The sequence below is a fragment of the Otolemur garnettii genome, unplaced genomic scaffold, assembly GCF_000181295.1.
Source record: "Otolemur garnettii isolate 467f Iridium unplaced genomic scaffold, OtoGar3 scaffold00143, whole genome shotgun sequence".
Taxonomy (NCBI): domain Eukaryota; kingdom Metazoa; phylum Chordata; class Mammalia; order Primates; family Galagidae; genus Otolemur; species Otolemur garnettii.
In genome coordinates this window covers 618,805-641,452 of record NW_003852538.1, presented here as the reverse complement: position 1 = coordinate 641,452, position 22,648 = coordinate 618,805, and the positions used below count along the sequence as shown (strand labels likewise).

At 42.9% G+C, this 22,648-nt stretch overlaps 1 protein-coding gene and 1 non-coding gene across 4 annotated transcripts in view; one reads left to right on the top strand and one right to left on the bottom strand.

Annotated features, from left to right (window-relative positions):
* Positions 1-22,648, top strand: part of PTPRB (protein tyrosine phosphatase, receptor type B) — a 125,342-nt gene that overhangs the window by 31,695 nt on the left and 70,999 nt on the right. For 2 of the 3 annotated variants that reach the window (XM_023518636.1, XM_003798935.3), the window contains exons 4-8: positions 1,052-1,325; positions 15,043-15,321; positions 16,537-16,794; positions 18,890-19,153; positions 22,081-22,347. In XM_023518636.1, the coding sequence (XP_023374404.1) occupies positions 1,052-1,325; positions 15,043-15,321; positions 16,537-16,794; positions 18,890-19,153; positions 22,081-22,347 (1,342 nt within the window). Of the gene's footprint in view, positions 1-503; positions 659-1,051; positions 1,326-15,042; positions 15,322-16,536; positions 16,795-18,889; positions 19,154-22,080; positions 22,348-22,648 lie in introns of those variants that run through there. The other variant, XM_023518637.1, reaches the window with a different exon arrangement.
* LOC111728200 lies at positions 6,578-6,712 on the bottom strand. Its single transcript, XR_002775575.1, has one exon. It is a non-coding gene; the product is annotated as a small nucleolar RNA SNORA70 (small nucleolar RNA).

The following is a 22,648-nucleotide window of genomic DNA, read 5'->3' as shown; positions in this document are numbered from 1 at the left end:
GAAAGCAGATGAGGAAGATAGGAAGGAAGATAGGGAGGGGGAGACGCTGGGTGTGGAGGGAGGAAGGGCGGGGGTGGGAGCCTGGGGAGCGAGAGGGGCCAGCACCCATTGTGGCCTGGACGCCTGGGTCGAGGACACAGCGGGGGAAAGTGAAAGTGGGCCGAGGCCGCAGAGCCCCGCGCCGTCGGACGGAACCCCGGGGGGCGGGCGGGGGGCGCTGGCCCGGCCCGCAGCGGCCCCTGGGCAGCCTCGCGCGGCCCCGGCCCCCTCCCTCGCTGGCGCATTGTTCCTTTGCCGGGAGACGAGGAAATTGCCTTTTGATTGCGGAAGTCCGCGGACGGGGCTCGGGGCGAGGCGGCGCGGGTCGGAATGGCAGCGTGGGAAGGGCGGTGCGCCGCCCGCCCTCGCCGCCTCCCGTGTCCGCAGCCCGCCCGGGGCGGCAGCAGCAGCAGCGGCGGCCGCGGCGGTGGCCCCTGCGCGTCGCCAGCCCCGAGGGGAGCGCACTGCGCCCGCGGGGCGCCCTGAGCGCATGCAACAGGTGAACCCCCTGCGCCGCCCGCGTCCAGCCCCCTCTACTTAGTCAGGGTGGTAACCACTAAGCGCAATGCTGAGCCATGGAGCCCAGGTGGTCTTGGGGATCGTGCTGAGCCTGCTGCAGGTGAGTGGCCTGAAGGGGTCAAGAGCTGGGCGCTCGCTACTCGCTGAGAACCACATTCCCACTCCACTCTCCGGCCTCCCAGTTTGTGCCTTGGACAGGGAGGTGGCAAAATTTCTTACTGTCCCTTGGAAAGAATGGTTCTTTTTTGGGCTCCTACCCAGACTCTGACAAGTCACCTACTGTCAAAGGCAAGTCACCCTACTGTCAAAAGAGCAGCTGGGGAGATGGACACCATCCGCCTCCCTGTGCCTCTTTTCTCTGGCTAAAGGGCAAAGTGAGTGGCTGCGGCTAGGGGCAAGGGGTGAGGACAGATGGCTTGGGGAGCTTGCTGTGAACGTGTCCCCGGCCAGTCCAGGCTGCAGCCCTCAACTGTTGTCTCTGCTTCTTTTGCAGATAGGCCTGGCTGAGCCTGTGAAGTGTAACTTCACCGTGACAGCGTCCAGCGTCTCCAGCCGCTCTGCGTCTATCCAGTGGACAATTCTGGGGTCACCCTGTAAATTTAGCCCTATCAACAGCAGTGACACCTCAGAGGCTGCCTGGTGCCACCCCATCCAGATAGACAACACCACCTATGGATGTAACCCTCAAAATTTGCAAGCAGGAACCATCTATAACTTCAGGATTGTGTCTCTGGATGGAGAAGAGAGGACTGTGGTCTTGCAAACAGGTAAAGGGTGACAGGCGCAGCTGGATGGCCAAGCCGCTCCCGGCTGCGCCCTGCCTTGAGTTCCAGAAGTACAAAAACTAAAATGTGAAGACAAAGATTCTGGTCTCCTCAGGTCTGGTGAGAAGCACCTTGGTTGACTTTCAGAGACACCTTTAGTTCTGAAAACAGCCGACTGGATCCAGGTTGGGAGATTCAGAAAAGAGAAACCTTAGGCTACAGAGGAATCTGTTAAAACGATGGGGTTTGAGCTTGCATTGTGTTAGATCGTCAAACCCTGGAATAATTTTAAGTAAATGTTTTTAGAATAAGGGAAGTAAAATGATTAGGAATATGCTTTTCTCTCAACTTAATTTTAGTTTTAGAAACAAGACATAAAATTTCCAGGAATAAAGTAGAGCCATTCATAGGGGAATGTTGGGAAAGTCCCTTACAGTGATGGTACCAAACCTACTTTGCATCTCTTGAGTAAATGAAACACCGTATCAGAGAAGATCGATTCAATTACTCTACCTCAAGTTAGTTTGCCCTTTTGGAGAATCCTTTCATGTGTGAATAGTAGGAGTTGCTTGCCTGAGTTTTCTTACCTGTAGAATAAGTGTTAAGCTAGGTCATTCAGGTCCAAGTTCTTACCAAGTGCCAGCCACCAGGGTCTGGCATGTACGTTACTTCATTTAACCCCAGAGCCACCCTCAGGTGCCCAAATTCTCTAATAACTTCCATGTTTTATGACTTTAGTCTTTAACCTAATCTCTATTTCTAGTAGAAGTGATGCCTTTCAACCAGAAATTCAAATTTAAGTAAAAAATTCTAGAAGTCAAATTTAGAAATGTGATGTCCTTACCATTATTTCCCATTTCAGCCAGGACAGAGATCAGATCACTTGCTATACTTCTTTAAAGAGGTGTGAGAACAATCAGTTTGACAGCAGTTACAGCAGGGTCTAATTGGGCTCATGTAACAAGTCAACTAGATATTAATTCTCCTATATTTTTTCAAAGAAAAGATCAGAATGCCCAATTATACTTCACTTGGCTTACTTCAGATGAAACTTTAAGATAACATTTTAGAAACTTTTAGATCTGTCATTTCCAGGAACTTAAATTGAAAAGAGAAACCACTGAAACCAATATTCAGTGGTTTCTCTTTTCAATTTAAGAAAAGAATCTGCTTTTTTATTTGTATATTTACTTATGTATCTTTGTATTTATTTATTTATTTTGACAGAGTCTCACTCTGTCACCCTGGATAGAGTGCCATGGCATCATACCTCCCAGCAAACTCCAACTCTGCGCTCAAGTCATCCTCTTGCCTCAGGCTCCCAAGTAGCTGGAACTACAGGCATGCGCCACCAAATCCAGCTAATTTTTCTAGTTTAAGTAGAGACAGGATCTCAGTGTTTGTCAGCGTGGTCTCCCAACTTCTGAGCTCAGGGGATCCACCTCCCTCAGCCTACCAAAGTGCCAGGATTACAAGTGTGAGCCACCCCACTAGAATGTGTTTTTTTAAAAAAAACATATAGAATCAAAGAGAGACTGAAATTAACCACAAAATTAAAACATTTTACAGAAGTTTAAGAGGCTGGGTTTTTATTCATAATGTTGTGGGTTCTTGGCATTTGAGGACACTCATATCAATAATACTTTGAAATTTATAGCATAGGTGTCTGGCCAACTGGTGTGTGTGTCAAAGGAGCAGAGCAATTTGTTAAAATAGGTTGAGCTTTCAAAGCTAGTTGGAGAAAAAAATGAAAATATATAAGAAGCCAGAACACAGTCAATTAATCCAGAGGATTTATTTTTTGGAAAAATGATGATAAAGGCCTCATTGTGGGTGTTACTAGTTAGAATAGGCTTTGAGTTAAATTATGCAGGTAGGTATGTCAGTCCAGAAGCACTTACAAAAGGGAGAAATATTTGCATAATATTAACCATGTTGTATAAAACAAGTCTTCCTCAGCACCCCACTGTGCTAGCCTTCAGGGTCCTCACCTTTTTCCTGATGGAGGTACTTTTTACAGATGACTTTTCACCACAGATTTTATGAGCTTCATGATAAATGTGAAGAATGACAATTGCAGGACATGTTTGCACAATGATAAGTTTCCCATATTTGTATAATGGCTATTTAAATTAAAAAATTTGAATTAAGATATTTTAAAAATGTTGCAGGGAGGAGTTTTTTACTTGATTGTTAATTATTTGTCTCTAGTGCCTTCTATATTTTGAGGACATAAGTGAATTGTTCTTGTTAAGAAAAGCACTAGTATTCCCCTGTCCTGATTGCTGAGCTGAAGAGGTGAGCGCCGTGATTCAGAACGCGGTGCTGCTGGAGCACTGCCAGACGGGGGCCTGAGGCCTGAAAACCACCGTGGCCTTCTAGGTTTTTAAGCGCAGCCTTTTGACTGAAGCCAAATTTTATAAAACAAATCCTTTAATTAAAAGGGTTGCAGAAGAGAAAGATGAAGCTTTTCTCTCCTTCTCTGGGGCTTCGAGAAGACTGATCTTGAAGTCAGAAGGCCACAGTTTCCCCACCCTGATAGCTGATGTCTATGTCATTTTCTGATAAATTTTCTAAAACAGCTAGTTATTTTGGCGTCGTATATACATGGCCTTAGGTATAAAACATTTCATTAAGTGGGTGATATTTCAACAACAGTCAGTTTCCACTCCAGATTTAAAATCAGAAGAATTGAAAAGCCTGTGGATGGATTCTAACTTGGTTCAGCAGACTTTTATCAAGCACCACCCTGTAGGGAACCCTGCTGGGTAGTGATTGGTGTCCTGACAAAGGTGACAAACAAAAAGTGGCCTCTGCCCTTATAGTTGGTGCAGCAGTGAGAGGAGGTCATGATGGAGACAGTGACAGAGCTTTGTCACAGCTCACCCGGCCTCTTGTACAACAGGCTTTCATAACCACGGAGGAGATGGGATTTGGCAATTGTCAGGTTTATTTGGTCATTAAATGGCCAATGCAGCAAGAATATCCTTTGAAAGCCATATTATTTAGCTGTGAAGTCGCCAGAAATCAGACATGAATGTAGGAGATAAGCTCCCCTTGCTCAGACATGGCAGTTCCCTTCAATGTGCTCCTCCAGGAGATTGGTTCTGAGAAACATCTCTTTGAAGATCCAGCTTCTGTACCTGCCTATAGATATGCAGGAATATGCAGAAAAGTCTCTCTCTAGGAGGTGTGGAGAATCAGCTGGGGGTCTAGCAGCTGGGGGTTGACTAACTTGGCACTTTTGAAACTGTGTCCTCATAGTCTAGAGTAGAGGTCACAAACCTCTGGGGACATCTAGGTGTCCAGATGGCAGCTATGTTTTATTTGGCTCACATAGTATTTGTGAAAAGATTTCAGATATTTCACCAGCATAAAAATGGAAAGATCACTAAAAATCACAAATGCCTGAATTATTCTACAATATTGGAAGGTTTAGAAAACCTGTCTGTCTACGGGAACTCTCCAGAGCTGAGTTGTAGCTTTCCTCTTAGGTAACGATTCACCAGAATTCTACGTCATTTGTTTCCTTCTCTATGACTTCTACTTTACAGTTTTCTTTTAGAAACTTTGTGAGGCATCACTTGTCCAACAATGAGAAGTATGTTTTTAGGCTGCGTGCTATGGTTCATGCCTGTAATCCCAGCACTTTGGGGGGCTGAGGTGGGAGGATCCCTTGAGCTCAGGAGTTTGAGACCAGCCTAAGGAAGAGCAAGACCCCATCTCTAATAAAAGCTGAAAATTTAGCCAGGTGTCATGGCAGGTTCCTATAGTCCCCCCTACTCAGGAGACAGGGCTGGGAGGATACCATGAGCCCAGGAGTTTAAGGTTGAGCTGGTCTATGCCACAGCACTGTACCCTGGGTGACAGAGTGAGACTGTCTTTAAATGAAAAAAAAAAAAAAAAAGTAGGTTTTTAGTACCTAAAATGGCATCTGGCACATGATAGGCATTCTATAAATATTGATTAGATGAATGGACAGATGAATGAGTGGATGTATGGGTGGATGAATGTGTGGATAGATAGATAAACAGATACAGACAGGTAGGTAGATGTAAATGAAAGAAATTAATATTTTAGTGAGAGAATGTAGGTCCATATTCCCAAAGTGTTGTCCATTCTCTCTGGAGTATGTGTGAGTATGGGTATGACACAGAGGAAGAGAACTTCACCTGTAGAAAGAACATTTCTTTCTATGGGATGGGTATGATATAGAGGGAGAGAACTTCACCTGTAGAAAGAACATTTTAGTGGCATTTTCCTCATGCTGGTCAGTTCCAGCTACTTACTAATTAGTGTAGAAAAAAGGGCAAAATTAAAAAAAAAAACCCTAAGATGATTTAAGTTATTTTAATATGGCTAATTCCTTTGGTCTTTAATAAAAAATATTTTAGGGACTTTAATTAGCAGGTCACCACATCAGCAGCTATTATCTCTACTTCAAAATGCTGTGGTTTTCTCAGGATGCCATAGCAAAGCACCACAGCTGAGGGGGGATCCCATAATAGTGTTTTCTTTCTCACAGTCCTTGGGGCTAGAATGTCAAGGTTATGGTGTCTGTGTGTTTGGTTCTTCTGCAGCCCCTCCCCTTGGGCTGCAGATGTCTCCTTTTTGCTGTGTTCTCACATGGTCATCCCTACGGTTGTGTTATCCGGGCACCAGTCCTCTCTCTGAGCGCCCACTCTATAGACCCCATTTTAACTTAATCATCTCTTAAAGGCCCTCCTATCTCCCAATTCAATCACATTCTGAGGTACTGGGGTTTGGGGCTTCAACATACAAATTTTGTGGGAGCATAATTCAGCCCGTAACACCTAGATAGCTTTAAACATAGGCCTTTATTTTGGACAGAAGTAGGATTTATTGGTGGGCATGAAGTGGAGGGGGTGGCACAGCAGAAGCCCCCCAAGTGCAGGTCCCAACACTTGTCCAGGGAGCAGTGACTGGGAGTATTTCCCACCCCACCTCCATCTGGGATGAGCCATTTCTCAGCCACCGTATCTTCATTCATCCGCATTAAACTAGGTGAGGCCCGGCTTCTTTGAAATGGGGATATTCTGTCAGCCAGGAAACCTGATGGCGGCCTTAAGGCCTCAGCCACATGGTCCTTGTTCTGCAGCTTGGTGTGGATGGACATGATGACGGCCGATGGGAACCCTGGCCACTGTGCCCTGGGGACTTCCAAAGGCACCTTGCACTCCTGTCTGGAGCTTAAATTTGACGCAGCACCAGATCTGACACACCCACATCCAAAGGGCTGTCTCCAAGGTTCCCTAGAGCAACCCTTGCAAGCAACCAGCTATGTACACTGCCAAGGAGGCTGTTGTTTATGATGTTTACACACTGGGCTCCCAAGAGGAAAGGAATGCCATCAGCTTCATTGGCGACAGGATCTTTTTTCAATTAGTTAATTTTGGGGGGACAGGGTCTCATTCTGTGGCTCTAGCTGAAGTGCAATGGTGCAATCACAGCTCATACAGCCTCAAACTTCTGTTTCAAATAATCCTCCCACTCCAGCTGTCCAAGTAGCTAAGACTGCAGGCATGCACCACCATCACCATCATGCCTAATTTTGCTTATTTTTTTGTGGAGATGGGGTCTTACAATGTTGCCCAGGCTGATCTCAAACTCCTGGCCTCAAATGATCCTCTCTTCTTGGCCTCCTAACGTGCTGGAATTAAAGGCTTGAGCTATCACACCCATCCTTATTTTTTAATATCTGTGTTGCTTGCCTCATGTTCTTGGTTTCTCCCCCACATGGAGTGAATTGCTGAATTAGAGCATACTGAAGTCCAGGAGCTATTGATATAATTTTTATATTATTCATTCATTTTAAGATTTTAGTACCATTCTTCTTTAAGTTTGGGTGAATCTATAATGCTTGGGAATATTTATTGTCTTCTTCAGGAAGAGAAAAATACTTTTAATACTTGTACACTGCTTTTATAGCATATAAAACACTTTCACCTGCCATACTTAGTAGGTAAGAGTATGAAATACATATCACACTAACCATTTATTGTCTAATTTTATCCTCCTGGCAACCTCGGGGAGGGGGTATTGCGAGGAGCAGGTTGTACAGGGCTGAGAGTTGAGTTCTGAAGGCGCACTGCCTCTGTGCCACGCTAGCCACAGTGCTCTCCGTGTTCCCTAATCTGCAGAGTGGGGATGATGATAATAATGGTGCCCACCTCGTGGGGTTGTCAGGAGGTTTTAATTGGTTTATTCATAAAAAGTTCTGGAACAGTTTTTATCACATACTATGTATAGTAAGTTTATTATTGTTACTGTGAGGTTGGAGATGAGCTTGATCTTCAAAGAACTAACTGGTAATTTTTTTTTTTTGAGACAGAGTCTCACTCTGGCATCATCATAGCTCACAGCAACCTCAAACTCTTGGGCTTGAGCAAATCCTCTTGCCTCAGCTTCCCAAATAGCGGAGACTACAGGCATCCACCAAACACCTGGCTAATTTTTCTGTTTTTAGTAGAGATGGCCTCACTCTTGCTGAGGCTGGTCTTGAACTTCTGAGCTCAGGCAACCCACCTGCCTCGGCCTCCCAGAGTGCTGAGATGACAGGTGTGAGCCACCGTGCCCAGCCCTAACTGGCAATGTTTACAAATCCCCATAGCTAACATATGGGAAAGTCAGAACTTGAGCTCTCATTTACAATATTCTTTCTACTACTCTGCAGAAAGGATTTTATTCTTAAACTGGCATTAGTTCTTTCAAATTGCCACATGACATTTTGTTACTCCTTTTCAAGTCAAATTTTAAAGAGGTCAAAATACATTACAAAATATTTTAAATCTGTATGTATTTAGGCTACAGAGGGGTGGGATAATGAGTAAATGTATTTTTATGTGAAGAAATTGGTAGCCACTGTTGATTTTCAGTTGTGTTGAACGTTGAGTGGTGACCTCAGTATTCGCCACTCGGCCATTTGCAGTCAGTTTATTTCAGGGATTTTAAGGTCAAGTGTAGCTACCAGTGTGGAGTGAACCAGCCTGTTTCTCTAAGACTGATCCCCCTCCACCTGCTTAGAAGTGCTCTTCCATTAGTTTGACTCCCAATAGTAGGCATGGCTTTCTACACATCAGCTAGAAAAAACCACAACCTAATTTGTCCAGACAGAATGAGAGAACAAAGACGAATTGTTTTATATTCCAGACACCAATTCTATGGACTCCCCTGGGGAATTAAGGAGAGTGTTTATACCTTCCTGACCTTGTAGGGGAAATTGGGCCCATTCCGTATGAATCAATGTATATAAATTAAGATGCATCTGAGCCCCAAACATATAATATGAAACTAAAAAGAAGATGGTCAATATAGATTTCCAGGGATTTTTGGTTTTAGTTTTGTTGTTTCTTTCTTCAATAATTACTAATTTATGAATCTTGTTTTATCTGTGTCCCCACCTTGTCCCCCACTACACGTTGTTTGGATACAGTTCAAGTCACCATCACCCTCATTTCATTTATAAATATTTCAATCTGCAGCATCTCTGAAAGATAAGGATTTTTTTTTACATAACCACAATGTAATTATCACACTTAACATTAACAATAATTGCTTAATATCTGCATGTCCAGGGTGGGATGTATGCATCAAGTGATAGTTCATGAGTTTCTGCATAAGAGGGCGTAGGGCAGCGGTTCTCAACCTTCCTAATGCCACCATGTATTTTCATTATTACAAAAGAGTCGCCACCCACAGGTTGAGAACCGCTGGCTTAGGGGCAGCGATATGCTCAGAAGAGCGGCCAGCGGACTTCTCTCTATATTGCATTTATGTAGCACTTTAGATAATATTCAGAAAGACTCAGCTGTCGCTAATGAAGGAACCAAAAGATACCCTGGTGATGAGGGCACCGCAGTGTGGCTGAGCCATCTGGATTCCCGATAGTCGCTTCTATGGGCTTTAGTTGTCCTGGCTCTCTCAGTCTGACTGCGGACTTCATCTGAATGCTCCTTCATCCCTCTGACTTAAGTCCTACAAAGTTGTGCAAGTCCACCTTCTTCATAAAGTCCACCACTAAGACCTCAGCCCTTGAATATCATTCCCAATTTTGCACATTTAGCATGGATGTTGGCCTGTATTTCTGTAATATTAATAGCAAGAGAAGCTGCCATCCTCGTACTAACTGCCATTTACTGAGTGCACACCAGGTGCTAGGGGCTATACTTAACCCTTTATCTACATTACCTCTTAATACTTAGACCTCTGTGAAGAAGTATTGTTAGACCCATTTTACAGATGAGGCGACTGAGGGTCAAGCAGGTTAAACCATACGCCTAAAGCTGCCCCTGTGATAAGTGATAGTGTTAGAAATTTAACCCAGGTTTAATTCTGACATCTTTCCGTTCTCACTCTCTGAGTAGACTTGAGAGTCTCTGAGCGCTTGTCACTGCCTGTTTACATACCTAGTGCTTGACGTGATGAGCTAGAAAATAATTTGGCATCCTGTGCTGTTGGTAACAATGATGCAAATGATCATCAAACTGCTTTAACTTCCCTTTTGAAATTGTTAAAATCTTTAAAGCTCCTCAGTGAGCACAGTTATAGTACATCATCTTCAACATGAGCCAGAAAACCAGCTGCAGTCAAAGAGCAACAGTAGCCGAGTAAAGGAAATCACCTCTCTAGAAATGCATAGTTAACTAGAGGTTGTGAGCAATTTCTTACCATTTTATTTTTCTTTTCATTTTCAAACACCTCACCAAGGAATAGTTGGGGGCTTTGTCCCACCTCCACCCTGATTTTCGTGAGAAAACATCTAATTCTTATGTAAACAGTGGATTTTTACTCTATTTTAGTGAAAGTATTACATAAATGTGGCTTCCAATAGAACTCCCTAGCCACTCCACTTTTACCTGGCATGTAAAGATATAGAAATTGGCTCTGTAATTACTAAAGAGGTCTCATGGACTGGAGTTAGTGGTGGAAGGTGAAGGTGGGAAACTGTCCAGGTTGAGAAGACCTCGAGTGCCCAGGAAGAGGCACAGACTTGGTCCTAAACGGAAAGTCACGCAAAGTTCTTGAATGCTTTAAGGGGGGTGAGGATGACAGAAGGGAGAGAGGTACAGAGAACTTATTTGGCAATACTGGAGGGAAAACACAAAATAAGGACGACTCCAGGGAACTCTTGAAGTACTCCAGCATAAAATGATGGGACTCCGAGTTAAGGCAGTAAGATCAGGGGGGAAAGGAAAAACATTATTTTTTTTAAAAAGGCATGTTCATGGCCACAGAATTAGACGTAGTTGTCATCACTGCTGTTACTCATTTTGACTGACTACAATATCCAAACCACCAATCGAAAAATTCTCCAAATTTGCCTATAATTTTTCCATACACATCTATTCTGTTTGTTATTTCACTGAATATGCAATTTGTGACATTATTTCCTACACTGGGACGGCTGAAGTGTGATAGGAAGAACACACAATTTGGAGTCAAATGTTAGAAGTTCAGCTGTGCCACCTGCCACCTGTACAACATGAGCAAGTCATTTAATGTCCCCGAGTCCCTACTCCAACTGAGAAAGCGCCCTGTAAACTGTCAGGTCCTGCACAGAGATAAGGTGGTCTATTATACCGTCAGGAAAAGCTGTCAGCCCAAGCCATAGTTTGGCTGCCCTTTGTTATAAAGTTGAATTTATTTCTACAATAAATACAATTGTTACAAATTTTAAGCAGTCCACAAATTCCCATGTCAATAAATACTAATGTTTTCATGACTATGGTCTGAAAAAAAAAATCAAGCAGCCAATATTACTTTCATTATAACTTTCTCCCTCTTTCTAAGTCACTTTTTTTTAAAGATGGGGTCTTGCTATATTGCCCAGACTAGATGATCAGCTACCCACAGATAGGATCATCACACACTACAGCCTCGAACTCCTGGGTTCATGTGATCCTCCTGCCTCAGCCTCCTGAGTAGCTGGGACTACAGGCATCTGCCACCAAGCCCAGTGTCCTGTCACATTTTTTATGAAAAGGAAACATAATTCATTTTAGTTCAGGAATTTTGCCAAATTTTGCCTTTTCCTTTGGGAACAGAAAAAAAAAAGGTTGACATCAAGGCTGCTTATCATGGAATTCTGGGGAGTGTGTGAGATGAATACCAACAGAACTTTGTATTTAGCATTCCATGTTTCAAGTCTGTCTGGAGGTAAGAAATATAAAGATGTCTTAAATTTATAGCTAATGGTAAATTTAGATGTATTGATGAAGACCGAAGTCTTGATTTATGGTTTTTGACAGTTTTCATGTTTTTTAATATTTCACTGGTTGCTATGTATGAGGTAGTAGGAAAACCAGGGAAGCCGTGTGCGCACAAATACGTACCCTGCCCCCTCTGTCCATCAGCATGAATCGACAAGCCAAGTAGCATTCCCTAGTTCCATGTGACCTGTCATATGATCCAAGATTACAGGTATGGGACCAAATTTTTAAGCAGCATTAAAAATCTCTCTGTCTCTGGACCCAGCACCATGGTTCATGCCTGTAATCCTAGCATTCTGGGAAGCCAAGGCAGGAGGCTATCTTGAGCTCAGAAGTTCAAGACCAGCCTGAGCAAGAATGAGACCCTGTTCTACTAAAAACAGAAAAACAAGCCAGGCATTGTGGTGGGTGCCTATAGTTCCAGCTACTAGGGAGGCTGAGTCAAGAGGATCACTTGAGCCCAGGAGTTTGAAGTTGCTGTGAGCTGTGACTCCAAGACACTCTACCCAGGGCAACAAAGTGAGACCCTGTCTCTACTAAAAATAGAAAAACTAGCTAGGCATTGTGGCAAGTGGCAGTAGTCCCAGCTATTCTAGAGGCTGAGGAGTGAGGATGTGTTGAGCCCAGGAGTTTGAGATTGCTTTGAGCTATGATGATGACACCACAGCACTCTACCCAGGGTGAAAGAGTAAGGCTCTGTCTTAAAGTAAAATAAGATAGATAGATAGCTAGATGTATGAAATTAGCAAACCTGATAGATTATATGTAATAAAATATTGGAAATTTTTTTTAATACAGCAGAGCTTTCATTTGGCTTAGATTAACAAGAAGTCTGGAACTATTTGATTTCTGCAGCCCACAGAGCAGGCGTGGACAACTGCCAGCAAAGGCTTTATCGCAGTGTCGATGGGGTTTCAAGTGTTTGTTTCCAGAGCAGGTTCTCGCAGCCCGGGCACTTCCCAGCCTCATTGTTCCTTTGTTCTAGCGGATGTACAAAGGGTTGACTGTTTTGTTTTCTGGCTCAGAGAGATTAGATAAAGTCTACATTTCTGAACTTCACCCTCTAAGCACGCAACCTTAAAATTCATTTTCTATAGCTCATATTCTGCAAATTTTATTTGTTCAAATCAGAGTGATTATAACATCATTTTCTTTCATTGTTATCTGGCTCCGTAATAGACGTAGATGACTATATTGATCCCTTTTGCACTATCACTGGAAGCAGCTGTCCCTCTCATCCTTGTCCTCAAAATGCCACTTCAGCACAAGTGTGTCATCTCAGTTGGGTACAATAGGGTTGTTCTCGAGTTCCATTGGCGGTTGGAATCCCATGGTCTCCTCTATATCTTGTTACTTCTCAAAACTTGTCTTGGAATGTGGGAAGTGTTATTATTATACTCCCCAGACAGATGAGAAATGCAAGCTTCAACAGTCGAGTAACTTACCCAAAGTCTCGTGGGTGGTAAGAGATGGAGCTGAGATTTTAATTTTCACCTGACTCCAAAGCCCTTGCGCTCTACTATGTATTCTCACATCCCACTGGTTCTGTGGCAATTATCTTCTCCTGGTTACAGGACAATGGTGATAATGACAGGTAAACTCTGAGCACCTACTGTATGCCAGACACTGTCCTAAGTGCTTTTTACATAATATTCAATTTAATCTTCATAACAATCCTACTAAAAAGATACTATCATTATGAGCACTTTATACATGAGGAAACTGAGGCATAGGGAGGTTAAGGAATTGCTCAAGGTGCACCCCTACAAAGCAGGGCACCCCAATTCAAGCGTAGGCCATCAGATTCTAGAACCTACTGTCTCCAGTGAACTATCGGGCTATGCCGGAGTGCAGACCACCCAACTCTGTGTTCTAATCTCACCTGTACTTTGGGCTCTTTGTGAATTACCTTAGTTACTGCTCCCTCAGCTTACTTGTCAGCGAATATTTATATTATTATTAATTATAGATATTATAAAATGTATATAACATTCAAATTTTATAATATGACGTACTCATACAAATCACAGCACAAAAGATAGACAGAGACATTAGATTTCATAGCTCATATTAAGCCCATGGTATCCCTGGGTCAGCCATGGCGTTCTTAAGGGCTATCTGTCCATATATGTCTTTTGAATATTGAATAAGGTTATCTTATTTCTTTTTGTATATAAATTTGAATACTAATGACAAGTGAACATCTTAAGTATATACTGTTCTATAAGGTCTAGAATTCCTGGCATTACATTGTGCACAAAATATAGTCTTGCCGGAGGTGGGTAAGAATCAGAGTGTCTGTAGGCATGCCACGAAAACATCTAACCAGCCCTTAGAAATGAGTCTCTAAGATCTTGATTCCACTTTCTAGACCAAGAGTCATGTAGGATTCCTGAAAATTCCTCACATGTGGATCTTTCTCTAGAGTTCTGCTCTCAGGGTGGGGCAGCTTTATTTCTCAGATTCCGCATTCCACTGTAGAAAGAATAGCTGCTAATTAAATACCACTGACCTCATCCCTAACTCAAAGATACGGTCCTTATCCTATTTCAAGTTAAATGTAGAAATTCCAACACAGACAAAGCAGAACTGACCCACAGGTTTGAGAGTTGAAATTGAGTTAAGAACTGAGTTTAAGACTTCCCCATTCTCACCTGCTCTGGGCACAGGCAGCTCCAAAGTACCCAAAAATGGATATTTTAAAATTTTAGGCATGTAGGGAATCTCAGCTATTGGGACAATCCATTTTGGTGAGCACACCTCCCTTAGGCTTATAAAATCTGTATCTTTTCTGGATATTTAATATCTAAAAACCACCCAAAGTTGGCTCAGTGCCCATAGCACAGTGGTTATGGCACCAGCCACATACACTGAGGGTGACAGATTGGACCCCTGCCTGGGCCAGCCAAAACAACAATGACAACTGCAACAGAAAATAGCCAGGCGTTGTGGCAGGCACCTGTAGTCCCAGCTACTCGGGAGGCTGAGGCAAGAGAATCACTTAAGCCCATGAGTTGGAGGATGCTGTGAGCTGTGATGTAACAGCACCCTACGGTGGGTGACAAAGTGAGACTCTGTCTCAAAGAAAAAAAAAAACACCTCAAGTTAAAAAGATATCTATATTTTCTATTGAGATTTTCAATATTTATCCAGGGATAGCTTGGATGGTTGTCAATGTCTGAAAAGTTTGCTAAACTTGCAGGCCAAAGAAAATATGACCTTGCTTGGACTTTCAAGGTCAAAGCAATTGTAACAAAAAAGTTTTATTAGAAAAAAAGAATTCATGTGACTACCAACTAAGTGGGGGCTTTTCCTTTAAAAGTAAAATGGTAGACTTGGAAGTGAAGCAGAATACTAATTTGTTTCCAAGGTAGAAGATTGTTTAAGTTTTTAAGAAAAAATGAATCTGGATTGTAGCAAAATAAGCTTGTTTATGAGTTATGTACAAAGGTCTTCAAGCCATTCCCTTTTTCGTGGTATTTGCCTTGCAGACCCTCTACCTCCTGCCAGGTTTGAAGTCAGTGAAGGGAAGACCACCTCAACCAGCCTGCACGTCTGGTGGACACCGTCCCCTGGGAGAGCCACCGGGTATGAGGTACAGTTATTTGATGATAACAACCAAAAGATAAAGGAGGTCCACATTCAAGGGAGTACTTCATGGAATGAATACACTTTTTTAAACCTCACTGCTGGTACCAAATACAATATTGCCATCACAGCTGTTTCTGGAGATAAACGTTCCGCTTCGGTTTATACCAATGGATCAACAGGTAAGATTCCTTTATGTAGTTGAGTTTTCAACAGTCCTTGACACTTTTGAGTTATAGTCCCAAGAATTGGGAGTGGGAATGTCCCCTAGACCAACAATTAATAATATAATTAACTAGTAATTAATTAATTTTGTCATGTGTCACATGACACATTAAAAGGCTAAACCACAAATAGGGTGTGTGGCTGTGCCACTAACTTGCCGAGTGATTTTGAATGCGCCACGCATGGGACTGCATTGAACTGAAGTGTTCTCCAGCTAGAAATAAATGCTCTCGAAGGCCGCTTGTAATTCAATTCCTAGGCAACAGGATTTTCTGCCTCATTTTCTAAGTTAGTGCCATAAAGTAGCCAGCACTATGTAAATAGTACCCATAAACAGTGCCAGATAATGGCCGGCACTAATAATAACATTTATTCTATTTTATTTTATTTATTTTGAGACAGAGTTTCATATTATCACCCTCGGTAGAGTGCTATGGCATCATAGCTCACAGCAACATCAAACCCTTGGACTCAAGAGATTCTCTTGCCTCATCCTCCCAAGTAGCTGGGACTACAGGTGTCCGCCACAATGCCCACCTGTTTTTAGAGACAGGGTCTCACTGTAGCTCAGGCTGGTCTTGAACTCCTGAGCTCAGGCAATCCACCTGCCTCCACCTCCCAGAATGCTACATAAAATGTATTTGTAAACTGTTTTCCTTCTTTGTATGTATGTTCTTCTCATAACATCAAGGCATGATGTTTCCTAAATAACCCATGTTTGACACAAGGCTTTGCTTCCTTGATGTGGTGAGGAGTTGGTCACCTAGAGCGGCCGGGAGGCAGTGTGTCTACAGCACACGGCTACTTCCTTCCATAAGTACATCTGTTAGAACTTTCACTCTCCCTGTTCTGTCTCTTTCTTAATTTCTGTGTGTTTCATCTTCTGCAGTTCTTTCTTTCCTCCAGAAACTACCTTAATGCCTATTTAGTGGGGTGGTAGACAAGCCAACTACTCTGCAGACTCAGCCTGCAGACTCAGCCTGCAGACTTAGAACAGAGCATTAAGGAAGGTTCCAGGGACATTTCCAGAGTCTAGTTATTCATGACAGCTATTGCTCAAGTCGATATGTAAAAATAGACATAAATCAGTGTGTGGTTTCTAACTAAACTCCTCTGTGTCTTCCATAAGGAAATTATAGGTGATATTTTGGACATGCATTTTATCTCCCTAGTGCCATCTCCTGTGAAAGACATTGGTGTTTCCACAAAAGCTAATTCTCTCCTGATTTCCTGGTCCCATGGTTCTGGGAATGTGGAACAGTACAAGCTGATGCTAATGGATAAAGGGACCCTAGTTCATGGCAGCACTGTGGATAAACACACTACTTCCTATGCTTTTCACGGGCTGACACCTGGCCACCTGTACAACCTGACTATTGGGACAGAGGCTGCCGGGTTACAGAACTACAGGTGGAAACTAGTCAGGACAGGTAAGTTGCCCTTGGCATCTAGAACCAGAATAAAGCTCAGATCAAGGAAGTGTTTAATATATCAGGTTTATTAAGTTATTTGAATAATGGTAACATAGGGCAAATTGAAATTCATAGAAGTTATAGAAGACCCTTGTTACATTTCTGTTTTTCTACTCAGATAAGAGAGATTCCCTTTTATTCTAAAGTGTAGGCTAGCTCTTGGCAACATTTTAAAGTGGGCAAAGTTAATTGCCACTGTGGTCCCAGCTTCTCTTTTTGGTGCGCCCATCTCCTGGCATTGTGCTTCTCTGCCGCACTGCCTTGGTGACATCCCCCACGGTGAGCCAGGATTATCGTGTTAGGATAATACATAGACCCACCCCCACGTGACAGTCATCTCCAAAACCATCTGTCTAACAAAATATGCTCTGGGGCCAAATACTGTAAGTGCTGTTCTCACAGTTTAACCTAGACTGGTTAATCTATGGTGCTAATGAATAATTCTCACAGACGTTCCTTAATTCAGCCAAAATGTGCTGCATGTGAGCACCATGCTGGCTCTGCCGGTTTGTATTTAACAATATCCAAGAGAGGCGAGTGTCTGTTCTCACGGAGCTTATACTCTAGTAGATGCTAATACTTCTGGTAGGACTAATGTGTTATTAGGGCCCCCTCTCTTGGTAAGTTACCTAATTTTAAGAGAAAATCTGAAATATTTAGTACCATAGAAATTGCTCTAGTGGAGAGAACTTCTGAGGCTGGTGGGGAGGATATTTGAAGACGTCTGTATATTTATATAACCTTCATAACATACTTCAAAGATGCGTAGACATTCCTGGAGAACATACCTCGTTCATCCTAAGAGTTATTTATGTGCATCAAGAAACACATCATGCTCCCAACTGCAAGATCAATGAGCTGCACTCATTCTTTTCATGAAACCTCATTGATTTATATTATACCTGTTGGGGGGCCTAACATAGCCACACACAAATCCTTTCCCCTCTTCCTCCTCCCCTCTCCTCCTAAGACAGAGATGCAAAGGATCTGGCACCCCCTGAGAATTTCCCAACTAAAATACTCTAACTTTCCAAGTAATCATGTGCCTGCCCCCTATGGCCCATATAAAAGGGGCCTCTAACTGCACCTGGCCATCCTTGCACAGCCAGGGCCAGGTGGATTGCTGCCCCTTTAATAAAGCTGACACCCCTGGGCATCATCCTTTATACCTTTTCTTTCTTTCTTTCTTTCTTTCTTTCTTTTTTTTTTTGTTAAGACAGAGTCTGACTTTGTTGCCCTTGGTAGAGTGCCAGGACATCATAGCTCACAGAAACCTCTAACTCTTGGGCTTAAGCCATCCTCTTGCTTCAGTTTTACATTTTTAATAGAGATGGGGTCTCACTCTCACTCAGGCTGGTCTTGAACTCCTGAGCTCAAGCAATCCACCCACCTCAGCCTCCCAGAGTGCTAGGATTACAGGCGCTACTACATTACAGGCTAGGATCACATTACGGCCTCATTATACTTTTCAATACCCTTTGTAAAGTCCATGGACAAGAGGTAGAAAAAATATTCACCAAAGGATAGCTCCTCTATAATCATTTTCCTTTGGTTAAATAGTAACATAACTCTTTATCATAAGTTAGTATGAAAGACAAAGTATTTTTAGCACACAAAATCTTGTAATCACCAATCTATCGAATAGTCATTATGTACTTGATATTGTTAAATATATAAAGATGAGAAAGAATTAGACAGACGACAGGCCCTTTTATACATTCCACTTAAATAATTTCATATCTGGAAAGGACCAAGCCTCATTTGCTGATAAGGAACTCCAGGCTCAGCAATCCAGAGAGAGCCGTCCGGAGTCTCCTAGCTGACTGATGGCCAAATCTGAACCCGAATCCTGCTCCTGACCCCAGGATTATGCCCTGGCCACTAAACATAGAGCCTTCATTTAGTTTTATGGTATTATTTTTGCCTCTTGAAGTAGTTGTTTTCTTCTGAGCAAGGAGTGTGGCTTGTAGAAGTTAAAATACAATCAAAATTTTGCCACAGGCCTGGTAAAATATCCTGAATAAAAGTCTCTTTTCTGTTCTTTTCTAATTAGCCCCCATGGAAGTCTCAAATCTGAAGGTGACAAATGAGGGCAGTTTGACTGCCCTAAGAGTCAAGTGGCAAAGACCTCCTGGAGATGTGGATTCCTACAACATCACCCTGTATCACCAAGGGGCCATCAAGGAATCCCGAGTGCTAGCACCCGAGGTCACTGACACTCACTTCAGAGATTTAGCCCCTGGACGGCTTTATCAAGTTACCATCAGCTGTGTCTCCGGTGAACTGTCTGCTCAGAAGATGGCAGCGGGCAGAACATGTGAGTCTTGGGCTCCAGTAAAGTCCTGGGTTACCCGAACAACTCTCAGGTCCATCTTAGAATAGGACAAAAATAAGTCGGAAGGAAAATGTCTTTTCTTGCCTAGGAAGTAGCGTCCAAGTCGCTAAGGATATCTGTGAGGCAATATGCAGAGTAGGGCAGAGGTCCGTTGTATTCATCTGAGTTACTCAAGCAAACATGTGGATTCCTAAAGGATCTGTGCATTATTTCTGCCCTGTGCTTTTCATGTCACATCACTTAAGTAGCATACATGCTGGCATTGATACCAATAGATAAATTATTTCTGATCCAGTCTTATAGTGAGGACCAGTTAGCACTTAATCATGTCTTCCATACATAACTTTATTAATTTATAAAGCCAAATGATAATCTTTTCTTTTGGGGGGGGGAAGTCTTACTATGTCACCCTCAGTAGAGTGCTATGAGGTTATAGCTCACAGCAACCTCAAACCCTGGGGCTTAAGCAATTCTCTTGCCTCAGCCTCCCAAGTAGCAGGGACAACAGGTGCCTGCCACCACACCCCACTGTTATTTTTGTTGCAGTTGTCATTGTTGTTTAGCAGGCCCAGGCTGGGTACGAACCCACAGCCTTGGTGTATGTGGCTGGTGTCTTAACCACTGAGCCACGGGTGCCGAGCCAGTCAAATGATGATCTTGTATGTGTAAATTACCGTACTGGGAGCTTTGGGCATAGTTAAAATGGAAGAGACGAGCGACTTGCCTTTAAGGCAGGATGTAGGAAACTGTACCCTGTGAAACCAAATCTGCTCTGTGGCCTTATTTTGGTTAGCCCCCAAGCTAAGAGTTGCTTTTACATCTTTAAAGGCAAAAACAAAAAGATAATCAAGAAAACTATGAGACAGAGACTGTATGTGGCCTGCAAAGCCTGAAATATTCACTGTCTGGCCCTTACAGAAAAAGTTTGTTGACCTTGCAAACTTTTGATTTGCAAAAAGAAAGGTTGCATCTTAATCACATAGATATAGAATTATATGCACAACACAAACAAAAACAGCATGTTTTAGTAATTACAACAGTACCTAATAGAGAAATTATAGGATCAAATGGCAGGTCTATTTTTAGTTCTTTAAGTGTTTTCCAGATGTCTTTCCAAAAGAAACGTATTAGTTTGCAATCCCTCCAGCAGTGTAGAAGTGTTCCCTTTTCTCCACAACCATGCCAGCATCTGTGATTTTGGGGTTTTATATAATTCCTCTATTAGGTATATATCCAGAAGACCAAAAATCACACTACAACAAAGGCATCTGTATCAGAATGTTCATTGCAGCCCAATTCATAATAGCTAGGTCATGGAAGAAGCCCAAGAGCCCATCAATCCACGAATGGATCAATCAGTTGTAGTATATGTACACCATGGAATACTATGCAGACATTAGGAAAGATGGAGACTTTACTTCCTTCATGTTTACATGGATGGAGCTAGAAAATATTCTTCTTAGCAAAGTATCCCAAGAATGGAAGAAAAAGTATCCAATGTATTCAACCCTACTATGAAACTAATTTATAGCTTTTATAGGAAAGCTATAACCCAATTTTAACCCAGGAATATGGGGAGAGGAGAGAAGGAGGGGAGGGGAGAGAAGGAAGGAGGGTGGGTGGAGGGAGGGTGATTGGCAGGATCACGCCTATGGTTCATCCTATAAGAGTACATGTGAATCTCTCTAATTGTAGAATATAAATGTCTTAACACAATAACTAAGAAAAAGACATGAAGGTTATGTTAACCAGTTGGATGAAAGTATTTCAAATTGTATACAGAAACAGTACACTGTACCCCATGATAGTATTAATATACACTACTATGATTTAATAAAAAAATATATAAAATTTAAAAAATAATAATTACAATGGTATTGATATTTCCATGTATCAAACACTGATGAGAACTTTGCATTCATTATTTCATTTAGTTCTCAAAAGAAAACCGTGACATGTGTCCTGTTATTATCCCCATTTTACAGGTAACTCATAGAAGCCAAATAAGTTGCCCAGAGTCACCCAGCCAGTAGGTGGGGAGCCAGAGACTAAACAGGCTATTTGATTCCACAGTCCACATTCTCTGTGCTACTAAAAATCTCAAGAAACGGCTTATATGATCAGACAGGAAAGAGAACAAAACTCTCTCTCAGAATAGTGGTAACAATTTGGAGGAAATGGCTTTTCAGTGGGACCTTAAAAATGTGAAGTTTTTGGCAAATGAATAGGGAAACGAGGGAAGGGCATCTGAAGTGGGAGGCACAGGCCAAGCAAAGGCACAGAGTCTGCTCCAACTACAGCTGAGGCCGCTTTCCCCGGGTAGGGCCCCAGGGAGGGCTGAGACTGGAAGGACTGGGTCGGAACTTGGAGAGCCACAGTGGGAGCAAAGGACCTGACATTTTACTCTGTAGTTTATGGAGACGTCTTGAATGATTAAAAAAAAAAAAAAATTTAAAAGATCAGAGCTATAACTGCAAGAAGATGAATCTTTTCAGGTGGAAAAGAGAAAGAGGAATCAATGCTTCATGACCACAACATCCAGCATCGCTCCCAAAAGATGCCGCCATCATTAGAGTGTCAGTATCGTCTCCAGGACTAGAGGCAATCAATAAAAAAACGGCGTTCACATGCCTAGATTATTAACAGTGCTCCAGAAGATAACATTACTAAATATTACTAAGATATATTACCAACATGATTTTAGTGTACATTTCTTGAGTGTCAAAAGTCTCCAAAATGAAGAAAGAACATTCATTTCAATCCACAGACATCAGAAGGGGACATAAACGTTTTGAATTGCAGAGATTGTGTCCCCTCCCCCACGCCGGTACTGTGGCCCATGAAAAGTAAATGACTGTCCTTACTTTTGGTTTGTAGTATCTCCTGGTTGACGTCCTTCCACCTTTTAGTTCCAGATAAAGTTGGGAACCTGGAGGCCAACGACAGCGGGGCGAGGTCCCTCAAGGTGACCTGGTCGCCCCCTGCTGGAGACTGGGAGCAGTACCGCGTCCTGCTCTTCAACGAGTCGGCCGCGCTGCTCAATGCCACGGTGGCCAAGGCGGAGACGCACTTCCTCACGGGCGACCTGGGGCTCATACCCGGCAGGCAGTACCAGGTCGAGGTCACGGTTGAGAGTGGACCGCTGAAGAATTCGGAGCGTTGCCAGGGCAGAACGGGTGAGCAAATAATCAAGGTGGTAACGACCAACGGAATCTGAATTTGTCCCTCTACCGAGTAACTCACTAGCTGCCAAGGTCGTAGGCCGGTGTCCCTGAATTTGAGATATTGCAGCCCTGCAGGCTAACATAGGGTAGCTAACATTTCATACGTCAAATTAGAACATTAAAAATCCACTTCCACGGGTAATTCCATTATTTTATAAAGGAAGGACATTTTCAACGCCACAAGAATAGGTATTCTGAGGAGAACCTTTTGCTGGTGATAAGTCTTAGGGGACCATTGCCCTGATCTGATGTT